The 15,714-nt window shown below is 40.0% G+C and overlaps 1 protein-coding gene across 5 annotated transcripts in view; it reads right to left on the bottom strand.

Annotated features, from left to right (window-relative positions):
- The window catches only part of SDK1 (sidekick cell adhesion molecule 1), a 419,217-nt gene that overhangs the window by 75,346 nt on the left and 328,157 nt on the right, over nt 1-15,714 (bottom strand). For all 5 annotated transcript variants that reach the window (XM_052772288.1, XM_052772287.1, XM_052772289.1 and 2 more), the window contains 5 exons: nt 12,583-12,692; nt 10,032-10,182; nt 7,874-8,111; nt 1,873-1,988; nt 1,407-1,596 (listed from right to left, as the gene is read on the bottom strand). In XM_052772288.1, coding sequence (XP_052628248.1) covers nt 1,407-1,596; nt 1,873-1,988; nt 7,874-8,111; nt 10,032-10,182; nt 12,583-12,692 — 805 coding nt within the window. The remainder of the gene's footprint in view (nt 1-1,406; nt 1,597-1,872; nt 1,989-7,873; nt 8,112-10,031; nt 10,183-12,582; nt 12,693-15,714) is intronic.

A 15,714-nucleotide genomic window follows, 5' to 3' on the forward strand; every position in this document is an offset into this window, starting at 1 on the left:
TACATTAGCATCCGTGAAATTTCCCCTTCAGCACAAATTCCACCTGCATTACCCCTGATGATACTTTTAATTAAGTTGAGCCCAGAGGAGACACAACATATTTATGTCAGGGGCATGGAGATGGAAGAACAATTTGTATCATTTGCCAACATGTACTTAAGGAGGGAACTGCTATAATGGGGTTATCTAAAACAAACAGTTTTAAATATTTCTCATTATAGTCCAATATGTACAGTTCAGGGAGTGCTTTTTCTCTCCCTGTAGAGTTCTGCTAACAGTAATTTCTCTTTGTTTCCTTTCAAAGAAAAGCCAAGTCCCCATGCAGGCAGTACGCTGAGAAAATGGCTAAAAAAATGTCAGGGAGCTGCTGTCCCTGTTTCCATCCCCATTCCCGTCCCTGCACGCTCTTACTCCTTCCCTGCACTCCATAGAAAATGTCTTTTTAAGCCAGAAGTCTGAATGTGTTTTCAGCCCAACCAAATTACCTTAATGAAGTTGCCTGTAGAAACCAATGTTTGTTTATTCCATTACTATTGTGAAAAACATTTTGATGAAAAAAGACTTTTTTTTTTTTTGGTTCATCTTCATTGGGAGCAATGAACGGAAGCCTCTCACACTGATACTAACCTTCATTTAATACTGAAAAGGGAATGAAACTGAAAGTAACTTTAGCATCTACAAAGCCAAAAATATTTTAAGGGTTGAACTAAATTTCTGTAAAATCCATCAGCAGGAATGCTCCCATGACACCAATGTGTTCAGACAGCACCATGGTGAGGGGCTCCCTTGGGTTCCTTCAACACATCAAACTGCACTCGGGAGTCGCTGAGCTCATGGCAAGTGCTGGAAGCAGTGGCAAAAGGAAGGTGGTATGATCATCTTCCAGGCTCGATACCTTATTCTTTTTGGAAAAAAATGAGAATGGATTACTGATGTTACAAATTCCGTATCTCTCCTTCAGTCCAATCAGACCCAGATTTGTTTATTGCTTTCAATTGCAGCACTCTACTTTTTTTTTTTCTTTTTTTTTTTTAAGAGCATGACTGAAATTCAATAGGAATTTATAATTGGGCTCTAAAAATTGTCTTCAATAGAAATCGTCTACACGGAGCTTTAGAGTACAATTTTAGAAGTTTTTTTTCTCTTCATCAGCTGCAGGGAAAGAAGAAACAGGGGACTTTGGTTTTCTGTGGTTTTGCCAGATCCTCAGCCCATGACCAATGGAATAGTGCTGAGTTATACTAGGTAGGGACCAAGTCCTTTAGGTTCAAAGTTGAAGAAAAAAATTTTTTAAAAATCCACATAGGCTTAGTTTGGGCTGTCATCTACACTTGCATCACTAAAAGAAAGCAGCGTTAAAAGGTTGGATCAAACAAGATACTTATTTTGGTAACCTGTAAACTTACCATCATCCTTGGTTCTTTCTATAACTGCAGGAGAGCTGGGGACTCCATCTCCAATACGAGTGAATGCCAATACCTGGATCTCATAGAGCACGTATTTCCGCAAGCCAGACAGCAGGAAAGACTGAGTGTGGTTACCTCTTACTATTTGGCTTTTTTGTTCGGAGTCTAAATCTTTTGCTTTGAACAGTATCTGCAGAATAAACGTATGTGAAATACAGAAAGAAGAAGATTGTTACATGAGGACTGAAAAGAGGGGTACGCATTTCAGATTCCTCCTTTTCACAAAATATAAAATGATATTATATCCACCAATCACCCCTTTCAAAACCAGCACACTTCCTACATCTTCTCGAGCTGACTTACGAATAATATAAATATCCAGCAGGTGCATAACAAATAACAAGTGCAAAAACATATCCAGGTAATGCATTAAAAATTAAATAAGCATGAAACTCTAGTTGCATACCTTGTAACCCAGGATGAGACCATTCTGCTCGGACTCAGGGACTGCGGTCCATGTCAGAAGGATCTGGGTTGAACTCACGGCTTCAGCAGAGACATTCTCAGGAGGAGCAGAGGGAACTGGAATCACACGGCATTACCAAAAAGCAGAAATAGGTAAGACATACCAAATCATTTTGCTCTTATAGCAATCCCCTATTTGCTTGGGATTGTTCCAGGATCCCACAGAAGAGTATTCAAATCCAAAAGCACTGGAATAGGTTCTAGACAATCCCTTCTTGTCTTGTATTCATTCTACATCTTCTTTATATTTCAGCCTGCTTCACAATTTCTTGCCAGTTCATCTCAGAAATCACGACGTTTGTAAAGAGCTAAATATTTAATACTAATCAGTGTCTACAGTCAGAGAGTAAATATAGGCAGATATGAATAAATTTCAAGTTCTATATATTTGCAGTAATTAGAATCAAGTTTAAGTTGCTGGACTTCTACAGAAGTCTATCTCCTAGTATTTCTCTCCCATACATTTTATTTCCCTATGCCAAAAGCCAGAAATCTTTATGAATGGGAGTTTATCTTACGGTACAATCTGTTCTAACACGAAGTTTTACGCCACCCTGCCTTCCTATATTATCTGAAAGGAAATTACAGCATCTTGTCTAGAGTTAGCAATAATTTCAACCACTGGATTGCACTCCCAGTTCAGTAAGAAGTTTTTTAACCTCTAAGCCTTTTGATTATGTGATAGTGCTCAACATTTGCAATACATCAATTATAGATGGACACGTTAACACAAGGTGTATTTTCAGGGACTGATACGGTGTAAATGAAAGATATGCCTATTTCATTTATGTTCCAAAATTGGCTCTTATGAAACTAGAAACATCATTAGAACTGATGGCACAGGAACACTGTAATTTTCTCTGACTCGAGAGAAGAGCAAACTTGCATTTTCTAATGCCATTAAAACCCTCACTGCTGCAGAACAACCACACAACTGCAAGCTTTTGTAGGCAAGCTTAATAGCATGCCATGTTATGCAAGCAGAATTTGAGGCTATTTTTAAGAGTTCACATTTTATGCTGCCCTTTTGCATTTTTTTTCCTGTGGCATTTCCAACATCTGAAGGGTACAATCTTTTCTAAAGCACGATACACCTGTCAGACCTCAAGAGAACATTTCACCGAGTTATGTTACACAAGCACTTATGGACAGTAAGGCTTGTTTAGGTCCTGAATATATCACAAAAAGGAGCACAATTCTCTGCCAAAAGTAATGCTTTCCTGGATGTCCAAATGAAAGAACAGATCCACTGTTTTGAAGGCGAGCTCCTGAAGCTCCTAGCAACGTGAACGAGATAATGAGTATGACACGAGAATTAATATAAATTGAAAAAAAACCAAAAACAACACACCGCCCCCCACCCTTGTGCACTCAAGGTTAACCGCAGAGATAGTAATTTCTGAAACAATTTCCCTGTTGCCAATTATTTGGGACATGAGAAACAGAGCACTATCTCACAGCACTGCAGCAGACTAAAATCCATTTTTTTTCCCACTCCAACACTGAAGTGCTTTTTCTTTTTTTTTTTTAAATCTTCTAGATTTATCCCCCACAAGAATATAATTATGTTAAAGGGAAATAGATTGCCAGGAGCCATGAATGTCTTTGGATAGCTGCCATAACTTTATCTGTAGATCTTCACAAAGACCTACTCCCACATGAATCACTTCTGGAGAGAGAAAGGGTGGAGGTGGGTCACAGGAAACCAGGATGCGTAGAGGAAAGAAGCCCTTTCCAGCTACATTTATTTTTATTTTATCTGGTTTGAAGTCTTTCAAGAGAGAAAAAGTTTCTTTATTTTACAAGTATTTCTTTTCCTCTTTGATCAGCAGCCACGAGATTTCCCAAATTCACAAAAGGTGGAGGCTGTGCCCGGGCTGGCCCTGCGTGCATGATTGCTTTGAGGTGTGTGTACGATCATGCTGCTGGCAGGGGAACTCGAAAGCTAACAAAGGAGAGAATGGTCTATCTGAAGATTTATTAGCCCAGACTCCTCTTAATTCCCAGTGACAGCCAGAGCAGCTAAATGTCCCCTCTCGCTAGAAAGGAATCTAAGTCCAACGCCTAAATGGCAAAAATACTTGTGTTCACTGAGTGCGCTTTAATTCTCCAGTTCTCATGCTAGTGTTGAGAATTTTATTCTAACATGGATGTATGAATTCAGGACCTGCAAGAGATATTATGGATCTTATTGTTGCCAGTCTTTTATCAAGTAACAGACATTGATCGACCCTTTAAGAATGAATTGAAACGTAACCTTCATTTCTTCCGACCCTTATCCTCTCTCAGGATATCATGATTCAAAGAAATTATAATTTGCTAAGACTAATTAGTGGCTTGAGTGAGGCATATAGATCCCTCGTTCCTCTGCGAGTTCCCTTCTCTAATGCTGGTTTCCTTAACTGTTGCACTGAAGACTTTGTTACAGGCTCCAAAGCTGAGTTCTCATTAGTAACCTGCAAGAACAGCACAGAAGCCAAGCAACAGTGTCCAAAAAAATCTCAGAGCTTTAACAAAATGAACCAGAAACACTGAAACGAAATGATGAGCTAAGATCAAATGTAGGAAATTACAGAGTTACTGGCACTTTGCATTGGAACTTCAATAAGAACTCAAGTTTTTAAGGTTATCCATGTTGGCATCTAAGATCATGCATCTTCTTTCTACATCTGACATAGCCAGATTTGATATATAGCAAATGATGCTGTTTTATGTCTCTAACTGGGCCAAAAGCAGCTTTTAATAAGCTAGCCTGTATTCTGGCTTTCTAAGAAAGCTAGATAGTGGGATGCAGTGTTCTCTCCATTTTTGCAGCTCATTTTAGCTGAACATCCAGCACTGTTTTTTGAAAGCAAAAATTAAAGTGGCATATTGTACATCTGATGTCAATTAAGAAGTGCAAATTTAGAGCAACCTTTATGGCAAAAGTCGCATAGCTGCAGTACACAACCATTTTGCCTATAAAATTAGATACCGCAGGCCAAATTCTCAGCTTGTATGAACTGACAAATCCCCACAGTGACATTGGACCACATTTGAATTATCAAGCGATGCTTTATCACACCACAGTAACTGCTTCATGAAGGTCAGTCTCTGAAACATCAAAAGATTGATCCGTGCCATAGATATGTGACCATGCTTGTATAGTAGCTGATTTTGTAATACAAATATACACATTCATGTAGCTGAATATTAGGAGCCCCCAAAATATGAAGGCACTGGGTTAGGTGTATTTGAGATTAATTGTTTGAAAATAAGAGGGTTTGTATCTAAAAGGAAGCAGACCTGTCAAGGTTGTTTTAATACATCAGAGGTCTTTGCATTTTCTTACCTTCTCTGTATTGTACCTACTATCATTGTCAATTTATTGAGTGGTAACTGAGCTTGTTACTTGGCAGTTATTTTACACTGTAAAATTTAATGAGTTATTTAATTTCTAACATTATAAAACCATTTTGGATTGATAAAACCTGTCCTGTTTAAAAACCCTAAATCATCCCCCTCCATCTTCAGCTCCTTCCAACCCTATCCCAGAGTTTCATTTTAGGGTTTCCTAACTGTTTTTCAAGCCTGGGTTACCAAACCCCACGGCACTGTTTATTCTCTCATAGTTTCTTTGGTTTCAATATGTTTTATATTCAAGATCTTCAGAAACCAGAGAGTACCTGTAATGGCACGCTCCTTTATTGTTAGCATGTGTGCTCGGTTATTAGTGATACGATTTCTCATCCTATAACGAACAGAATTGTTCATGCACAGCTTTATTTTCAATAAAGATTTTGGACTCCAGTGGCTGCACTGTCATTAGGTACCACAAGCTGATTTAGTGCCCGGACTAACTTCTTAGGCTCCTTGGACAGCGTAAAACACAGAACCGTGAGTTCTGCCAATGAACCACCACACGATCCTGGCCAAGACACCTCTGGCCAGCTGTGAGGGATGTTTACAACCTGCAGCACCAGGCAAAACCAACTTCCCTAAGACCTTGTGCCTACGAAATGGAAAAAGAAATATTGAGGACACCTGCTTTTAAAGTACTTTGAAAACAGAAGCGATAAATAGAATTTTTCGTATAGTTCAGAAGACAGACCTAAAAATGCTTTGACCTTTCTCTCTGGCTCCAGATATCTTTTATTTGCCTTTTAACCCCATCTGACTGTGCATTCAGGTTAACTGCAGATTCCCTGCAGTTCTCTCATGCAGCTTGCTGCTATGCCAGTGCTTCTTGTATATTCTAAATCTAAGAAGATACAGCCAAAAGTCTGAGCCCTGACTTGCTCTATTCACGAAATCAGATGTTAATATCAAAGAAAACACATGGAAAAAAACAAATGAGTCCTTATGGCCTAGATCACAGCTTTGTGTTATTTTGATCCTGGTTTCTGTGTGCCTCCTACAATCAGTTTCAAGTCAACCTTTTAATACTGCAAGAGAAAATGCCAAATACACACGTAACCTCTGATCTTTAGATGCTGAGCAAGAGCACTATAATCCTAAGGTTTTATGAAATCACTTAATCTTAGTATTTACTACATTTCAAAAGAAGTGTTTGAAGAGCAGCAGAAAGGAGAAAGTGGAGAACGCAGTATCTTTTTTATTACGATACAGAACACTTCAAAACTATTTTGTCTGGGTCCTGCTATCTCTAAGCCCAGCGCAAGCACACCTTGTTTAAAATACCTCTGGCAATACCTTTCCAATTACTACTTCCCAAAAAGCAAGACTTTAATGGCGGGGGATGACTTTGTTTAGCCTTCTCCTCGGCTAGTTCAAAGGACAGTTATCTGAACGAGCAGACCAAATCCTGCCACGTACAGCACGTTCACACTTCCCAGCAAATAACGCTGCGTGCGTGGTACAGAGTGCACAGACACGCATATGTGTGCCTATAACTGTAGGGCATGCATAGGATTAAATTCCAAAACATTTTTAATGAAGAAATATAGGAAAAAATAATACAAAAAACCCCCAGCGTTGAACCTTGCATAAGTACAGGTCACAAAGAGCTTCTATTATTAAACTTCTAAACCATATATATCACCCATTTTGTTATTTACTTGCAATATAAATTTTAATTTATCAGGTGCATGTAGGGTAAGTTTGGAAACAGGTTTTGTGGAAGTTAACAGCTAGAGAGCAGCTTTTCAAGATCTGTCTTTACTGTTGCTACTAAGCTAACAATTTATTGTTGCCTGAGATTGAGAGTTTGCTTCTGAATATTTGATGTCTCTATGCCAGTATGGACAATTCAGCTAGACAATACAGTACTTGTGCTCTAGGTCTACACGCAGGTTATGTCTATATAGCCTTGTACACACAATTTTAGAAGGCAGTTTTGAAAAAGTGTCATCAAAAGCTCAGATAATTATTTTATTTCTGTGTGGCTAATCAGCTCTCTAAAATAACTTCTGCCCTTTTAGAAATATTTGGTGCTTGAAATTAAATTTCAGATAACCACAACTGTGAGAAAAATCTGCTTGAGCCCAGAAGCAGACAGGGAGAGGGGGAGAATGAGGGGCAATGGGGTACTGGGGAGGGAGAGGAAACATGAGAAACCTGCTCAGCCAGAGAAGGCTGTATGCAAGCTTCTCGCTCTGTTGTCCTTACTGCTGCCAAACGAGGGCAGGAATGGGGAGAGGTTGTTTTGTTTGCTTTAAATAAATAACCTGCAGGTTTATGCATGAAAGCAGGGTAGGAATAAAATAAATAAATAACTCCCTCAAGTATCTATATGTCTTTTTTCCTTCAGTGCATCTAGAGATTGGGGTTTTTTTTGTTTCATTTTAGATTTAATGGATCAACAAGCAAAAAAAAAAAACCAAAACCCAAAAAAACCACAAACCAAAAAAAACCCAAAGAAACAAACAAAATGAACAAAAGGGCAGAAAAATGCTGAAGTTCTCGGATGTGTCCTTCACAGCAGACATAGAGCTTTGACTTACCGGACTCCCGCGTACGACCTCTCACTACTTCGCTCCATGGTCCTGCCCCGATGGCATTGAAAGCCTGGACCTGCAGTTCATACTCTGTCCACTCCTCCAGATCTTCAACTGTGTACTCTCTTTCCAATCGGTCATTAATAACCTTCATCAGGGTGGGAGACTGCAGATCCACACGCCAGAACTTTATCCTGTACCCCACTGACTCTGGATTGCCATTATACTGTGTGTCAGGGAGGGGCTGGCAAACGACAAAGAAAAGCGCAATATTCCTATACAGAACACATTGCCAGGGCTCTCCAAACTATATACCAAGGCAGTCTGAACTCCTATAAGGCCACAGGAAGGCAAAAAAGATCAAGAGGTTGATCTTCTGTTTTGTTTCACGATCTCTAAATTTCTGTGTTGCTTGAAATTTTCTTTTAATTTTTACCTTATTTTTGAACCAAATAGATATGCTCACAGAACTATGCCATTTGCTGTGGGTGTATCAACAGAGATGATATGAATACAATATATTTCAGAGCTTTGTGATTAATTATGGAAATGAATGATAAATTGCTGAAGCATGTGACAAATTCATTTATCGTACATTTTTTACTGTTTTTACTGACTCTCTGCCTACTCATTTATCAGCAGAGATTTATTCTAGTATTCTAACTCCCCAAGCAATTTCAGAGATTAAAATATGAAATAATTAGCCTACTTCATGAAGTTTAGAGTTTTTCTCCATAAAACTAACTACATGACGCCACGGATGGCTGAGATTCAGTTCTGAATCACTGGGAAAGTTTGACACACATTAACATTTCACAGCTTAGAAGACTGTATCCTGCAGGCAAGCAGGGCTAGAAATGTGACCCTTATTCTGTAGGAAGGAAGGAATTCCCAGCTCCCAGGGGGACAGAAATTCACCTGCAGGTCTTGAAAAAAAGAGATTAAACACTTTCAAATACTGATGTTATTAAGCATGAAAAAGGTGTATCGGGTCATTTTTAGCTGTGGCTGTTGCTCCTCCTGAACCCTGCACAGTTTGACTCATGAAAAACAGGCTTCCAGGTAGCACACCAAGGAAACACAATCTTACGAATGTTTTAAAGTCTCTTAAAACAACCTGGAGTTAATTTTTATGCAAGATATGTGGGTCAGGATATAGAACCAAAGGTTTAACGACGTGGGCATGTTATTCACATGGTAAAGCCATGAGTGAGTTATGGGGGTCCTATCAAATGAACCGCAATGGCTTTTCTATGGATAGTGAGGTGACACCTTCCAAGTCTGATGTTTTGGTCTTTCAAGGTGCAGAATTAAGCGCAGTGTCCCATTGAGAAACTGGAATTATTCCTTTCTGACGGGAGAAAAACCCTTTTGTTTCTCGCCTGATTTTGACTTTCAGCCATAATGAGTTTATGCATGGAAAAGCTAACATTTGGGCAAAAGGAAACCTGTGCTTCATCAACTTCACACCACAGTAACCCCAGTGGAAAATTCTGCCTAACAGGGGAGAAGAAAAACCATTCCGGAGCAGGTTAATTGCCAAGTAAATCCCAACGTGGCAACTCTGCAGGTAACTGAGACAGTCAAAGGGGCACAACAATGTCATCAATCACTGCATCTTTGCAATTAATCATTTCTTTCTACGTTTTATCACATAGCTCCACGCCCTTGCACATAAATATAATCTTCCTACAGGAGTGTAATGTGCAAACTTTGCTGCCTTTGAACCACAGCTGTTCGGTACCTGCAGGACGATTGCCAATGGCCAGCGTGCATCTTCTGGGGACTGTTTTGTACAAAGCAAACAGCTGAGCCCTAGGAAACTGCAAATTAGCTCAAGTATTATATTCCTGTCCCACGTGTTGACCCAGACTGTGGGACTAGAGAGTCTCAAAATTCAAGGTTTTACACACAGGCATATATTCCCCTGATGAAGTGGCAGAAACAGTGGCAGTAGGCAATTTATGTGATTAATAAGGCACTTAAGGCAAGTCTCAGATTTCGGACTATTCTGAAAAAGGAGATAACGTTGCTGTTATTCCCTACGCTGAACGCAAGGAAAAGGCACTCCGGAGCGCTGGCCTGACCCCCTGGGGAAGCAGCCACGTCCCGAGCACCAGCACCCCGGCTCCCCTCGGCCCCCCGTTCCTCCTGGCCAGCTCACCACCCATCGCAGCCACAGGCTGGTCTCGCTGGCCGTCCGCACGGTCACGCTCCCGGGGGCAACATCTGGCGGAGCCTGCAGCGTCTGGATGACGCGGGAGGGCTGGCTGAGCGGGCTGGAGCCCACCACGTTCACCTGCCGCATCCGGAACCTGGAGCGGAGGAAAGATGCGGTGCATGCTGTAACAGCTCAGAGAATGATACCTCTCTTTCCAGAACAGGAAAAAGATGGAAAAATACAAATTAGGTCTTTCTAAATGTTCCACAAAGGTCGGTGTGTGCAGGTCCCCTTTGTATTCGCTGCTGAATGCTTTATGGTAACCGCTTTCAGATCCTCTCAGGTATTAAAAAAAATGAAAATGAGATTAGCTTAGGGTCTATTAGAAACTTAGGTATTTGTGTGAGAAATTTATGTTAATTATACCAAGCCTGATGAGCTTATGCTAGCAATAAGTGATTTTCTCTTGCGATGCTTGTACAATACATTCAGAAAGGTATTAAAATATCAAACTTTGGATATTCTCATTCCCTGTCAATATAAAAAATATACTAGTGATAACATTTCCCCTCAATTACTGGTTGAAAGAAGATGATTTATCCCTGTGCTGCATTTTCAGCCTTCCTGCACAAGACAGATTAAGCTATTTAATATGGATATGTGTCTTTAAAAAATACCCTGTCTGCTTGAAACCACCTCTACTACAATAGAAATCCCTACTGGGTCACGAAAGATTTAGAGAAATCTTTTTTTCAGGAAGCACAAAATAATTAAGACGTGCTGTACATTTCAGATACTCTCACCCGTCACAAGCAATTAGAGGAATCCAGCACTTGCACATAAACACATGACCTGTTCATACTAAACACTTAATTTTTGGACCTAATGACTGAGCTTAGGAAAAGGGTGAGCTAGTCGACATAGCAGTGTTTATTTATCTGCTCTGATTTCCCTAGAAAATGCATTAAAGGAAACGCATTAAACAAATACTGTCCTTGATTTCACTCGCAAACATTGGCACAAAATATAGAAAAGAAGCTGGCTGATAAAGATGTGGTCTGATAATTAGCTCTCATGATGTATTTCCTCACTGGGTAATGACTAAAGCCGACCAGAGGACAACAAATCCATTTGGCAACAACTTTCTAGGTTTCAAAAAATTGTATAAAATTGCTCTACACTGAAACAAAACCAAAAGAGCTTGTATCTGTGCATGCATGAGAGAAAAAAACTGGCAAAATTCAAGGAGCTGCTTTATGATGAAAACTGGACACGTGAAAGATCCCAGCATAACTGGGATCATTCCAGAATTCAATGGATACAAGAGAGAAATGAGATGTAGCAATAAAATGAACCAAAAAGTTTAAGAATAGAAAAAAAAAGCCCACGCCAAATTCCTTATATACTTCCTCATTATTTTTTATCTCAAAGACAATTCTCCATACACCTGCTAGGTGTGTGAGTCTTTCTTATTTTGCATGGACACGGAACATTGAACTCTGGTACGACCTGCACTTTACTATTCACCTCTGCCTTTTCAGCTTTAAGGATCCACCTTTACGAGGAGAGCAAAATCTTCTCAACCTGAAGATAATTTTCCTAAACCTCTGCACCAGAAATCTCTGCTCAAGCTCAAAAATTTTCAAAGAGCTTTTAGTAAATGTACAGCTCTTGAGGATGAGATGTAAAACACTGCAGTGGGGAGTTTGTGAGAAATTCAATATGTTCCTAGGCTTCTAAAGGAAGAAAATTAGTGTACCAGCACTGAATTAGTTGTAAACTATACGAGCTTTACTCGATTGCACCTACTACTAGTTCGCAACAGCACATGGGCTAGCTAATAGGCCCTTCAGCCAGCGCAAAATGGACAAGTTTCTAGTAAGCTCATTTAACATTTGCCACTATATCTCCTTGCAACCAGCCTTTACATCAGCAAGCTATTTCATGAAAGTATTTTTCATTAGGATTGAGTACCTCAAATTCTCAAATCTTGTCTATACTAAAGCAACACATCACTTGAATTGAATTGATTTAGAAATCAATCTCGTTTAACTGGGGTGCACCCATAATGTAGATTCACTTCAATAAGTTTAAGCACTGCATATATCTATTAAGCTTAACATGGTAAATTCTTATAAACAAAGGTTTCATTTAACTGATGTTACCAAATTAAGCTAAATCAATAAAACGATGTTTAAACTGGTGTAAATATGTAATTACAAGTTTGCACCAGTTTAACTACAATTGATTTGTCACTGACTGATATTACACTGGTGCACCCTTTAGACGAGGGAAGTCACAGGATATCAGGTACTCGTAAAAGCATTTCATTGTGCACTTGCATTTCTTTTTTAATATTATGAACTGTATTGTATGTAAATTACAATTAACAATATCAGACGAGTAATTTTAAGTATAAACTGTGAAAACAGCAAACCTGTTCCCTTTTGTTCAGATTATAAAACCCAGCCAGCTGTTTCTGATTAGGAAAGCTGTTCCATGCTGCTATTTATTCATTTTTTTCACATTGCAGCTAATTACCTGCTGTTCTTACCTGTAATGAGTGTAAGGAGTAAGGTTCGGTACCTCCAGCATCTGAGCATCAGGTTCATTCTCCACCTCACAAAGACTCACCCACTCCTCTTCATCACCCAGTACACCAACCTGTATGTGGGAAAGGTAAGAAGGAATACAAAGCAGACTATATATAGATATATATAAAGAATTATATATATAACCTCTTTTGCAATGTGTGTCATCACAACAGTGGAAGGACAAATGCTTTTAAATACATATTATACAGTTAATATTAATTTAATATTAATTTTTATATGACAAGGCACTGGTTATTTGTAAAGCAATAACACAGCCAAGTTAGCCAAGTTTCCTTGTATCTGTTGGGACTTCATTGGGATCCTCTAATAAGATCTATTCCAGAAAAACACCATGAGAGCGCTAATACCCTGTTCAATCTCGCTGCCACAATACAAAAGTATCAAGTAGTAATGTAACAAAATGAAAAATAACCTTGATAATAACTCACAGGAACTGATGCATACTAAGTAAGTCTCGATGGAGGCAAAATGCCACAGAAATGAAGACAGAGAAACAAGAACAAAGTCAAAGGACAAAAGTGTTTTAACCTCATCTGCTGTTCTGCACTTAGGCCAGACTTTTCCACATGCAATCCTTTGTATTAATTAATCACAACGTGTTGCCCAACATAGTCCCTCACCTACGGCAGCGTTAGAAGGGACAAAACGGTGATGAGAATTGAGAGCGTTACTTTCCACATAGCTTTCTGGAGATAAAACGAAGATGAATCAGGACTTAAAAGGAAGTCAACAAGGCACGACAGAAAGGTCAGCGTCTGGCCTGGGACCCTTGCAGATGGCAGCGGCCGCAGGCAGGGTTGTGTGTGCAAGAGCCACAGTAGGAGCGTGCAGAAGGAGACAGAAGAGAGGTGGGAGATGGCTGGGCTTCACTTTGGAGATTCACAAGTGCTGAAACACAGGGGATCTCGGACAAGACTCCCTGATATAACTCCCTAGCACTGTGCACATTTAATCTGGTGTTTCGACCCTACCACAAAGGGCAGTACCTGCAGTACAGCTCCCTCACCCTGCTCTGGTATCCGCAGTCCCGGGCTGCAGGATATCGGAGGGTACACAGGCAACTATTCCCTTTAGTGTCTATTTACAGACTTAATATCCACGAAGATGCCTAATCCTTTTTTAACCTGCTGACACTATCTCCTCCTACAGACTGCTGTGGCAACAAATTCCAGAAGCTCACAACCCACTGTGTAAAGAACTATTTCCTTTAATCTTTGTTAAACAGATCCCTTACGAGTTCTGTATACTAGTTACAGCCATAGACACTGTCAAAGCACTTGATAGGGAATGTAGCCCAAAGTATCTAGCATACCCAAGTACTTCAAATAGAAAATTAGGTTTCATTCACTCTTTCTTTTTTTTTCCCCTTCAGGAGAAGCAGCCTGATTTATTTATAGATGTTTTAGTTCTTCGCTCACCCAGGACTTAATGTGCTGCATATTTATGTTTGTGCATGAAGAAATGACACAAGGAAAATTAGGCCAAAGAAATAAGTTCTGCATTGCACTGTGAAAAGAAGCCTCTGTGATCTTCCTAGCAGAGGACCTCTTTCATGGAGGGATGTGGTTGCACAGGTCTTGATGGGCCTTTCAGTCTTGTTGGTTATCAAGGACACTGCCACACACCAAACAACATATAAAATAGATGTCAGTGAAGATTATGGGCCTTTTAAAATTCCCAGTCCCAACTGAGCTCCATAAATTTTAGTAAAGTCCATGGATGAAGAAGCTTCAACGAAGCAAGTTGAGACAGGTCTGCGTGGTAAAACAGAACAGCCCCAAACTGAACCCAGAGAACAAAGAGATGATAAAGAGAATTTAAAAAAAACAACCCAAACCTACATGAACAAAGAAAGGAAGAGAGGGTTGATTTCAGTCAAGGAAACAGAGAACACTCTTGATTAAAAGAGTTTTTGATTAATACTGTAGAAAGTCTATAGTAAACGCTTATTTTTGCAAAACTCCTTGCTCTTAACAGCAGCACCTCAAAGTGCTGCAGTAATTGTATAGCAACAGTCCGCAGTGCTTTGCAGGCTGCAAATAATCTCCAGTAGTGAAGTTGTCGTCTTTTTGTATTCTAAGAACAGTAAGAGCTTTTTAAAATATTTCTTGCATAGCGGAAAAAAAAAAAAAAAGACCCCAGGTTTCAGTTGTTATGCAGCAGCAGGCAGGTCATTAATACACATTAAGGACCACATGGTTCAGACCCAGAGGCCCACAGGGCTGTGAACAATTGACATTGACTCAAGCTTGAGAGGTGTCCAAAACCCCCCACCTGTTTTGCAGCTAGACATTTACCAGCCGGCTGCAAAGGTAGAAATATTAAGGATCTTTTACTGATGGAGAAGCAGCGAAAGCTTCTATGTGCCCAGGACTACAGCAAGCCCCTCCAAAGCTCTTCCAGGAGACAGCTTTCTGGTTGTGAATGCTCTCCCTGGTAGGAACGACGGATGCAGCGTAGGAAGAAATGGCAGACATCATCCAAGCCTGGCATGTTGGTTGTTCCCAAGATCAAAAGCCAGCTGGTAAACAGGTGACCACTACCTCTATTGGGAGGTGGGGGACCCTGGGCAAAGCAGGAGCACAGACAGTCCCAATTAACTGCTTTTAGACTGATTTTCTGCTGAAAGGTAGTGACAGAGAGGCAGCAAAAAAATCAACCACAGGCATAGTTCTGTGGTTCAGCAAAAGTTTTCAAGAAAAGTAGATCGGGAACTTGCTTTAGTTAGAATAATACCTTGTAAAGTTCCCAGGATCTGGTGCCAGCATTTGAGAAACTAACTCCAAGTGTTAGATCTTCTACTGAAATCAGTAGTATATTTTAAGAGAGTGCTGCTTGTCTGGGGAGTTTTTCCAAAGTAAGAGGACTGAAGGGTGACCAGCTGTAGGGTAGCTTGGTGAACAGCCTGGGGACTTCTGCATGACCTCTGACTTGTGTGGCCAAGCAATTCGAGGTCAATGTTACTCAAAACAAGTTTCATTTATTTAGCAATAAACTCAGAAATAAGTCTCGGAAGAGAACCTTCAGTGATGGACTTTGTTTTTTTTAACTTCCACAAGATCTACAGTAGA

This window comes from Harpia harpyja, chromosome 21 (genome assembly GCF_026419915.1).
Source record: "Harpia harpyja isolate bHarHar1 chromosome 21, bHarHar1 primary haplotype, whole genome shotgun sequence".
In the NCBI taxonomy this organism is placed as follows: Eukaryota; Metazoa; Chordata; class Aves; order Accipitriformes; family Accipitridae; genus Harpia; species Harpia harpyja.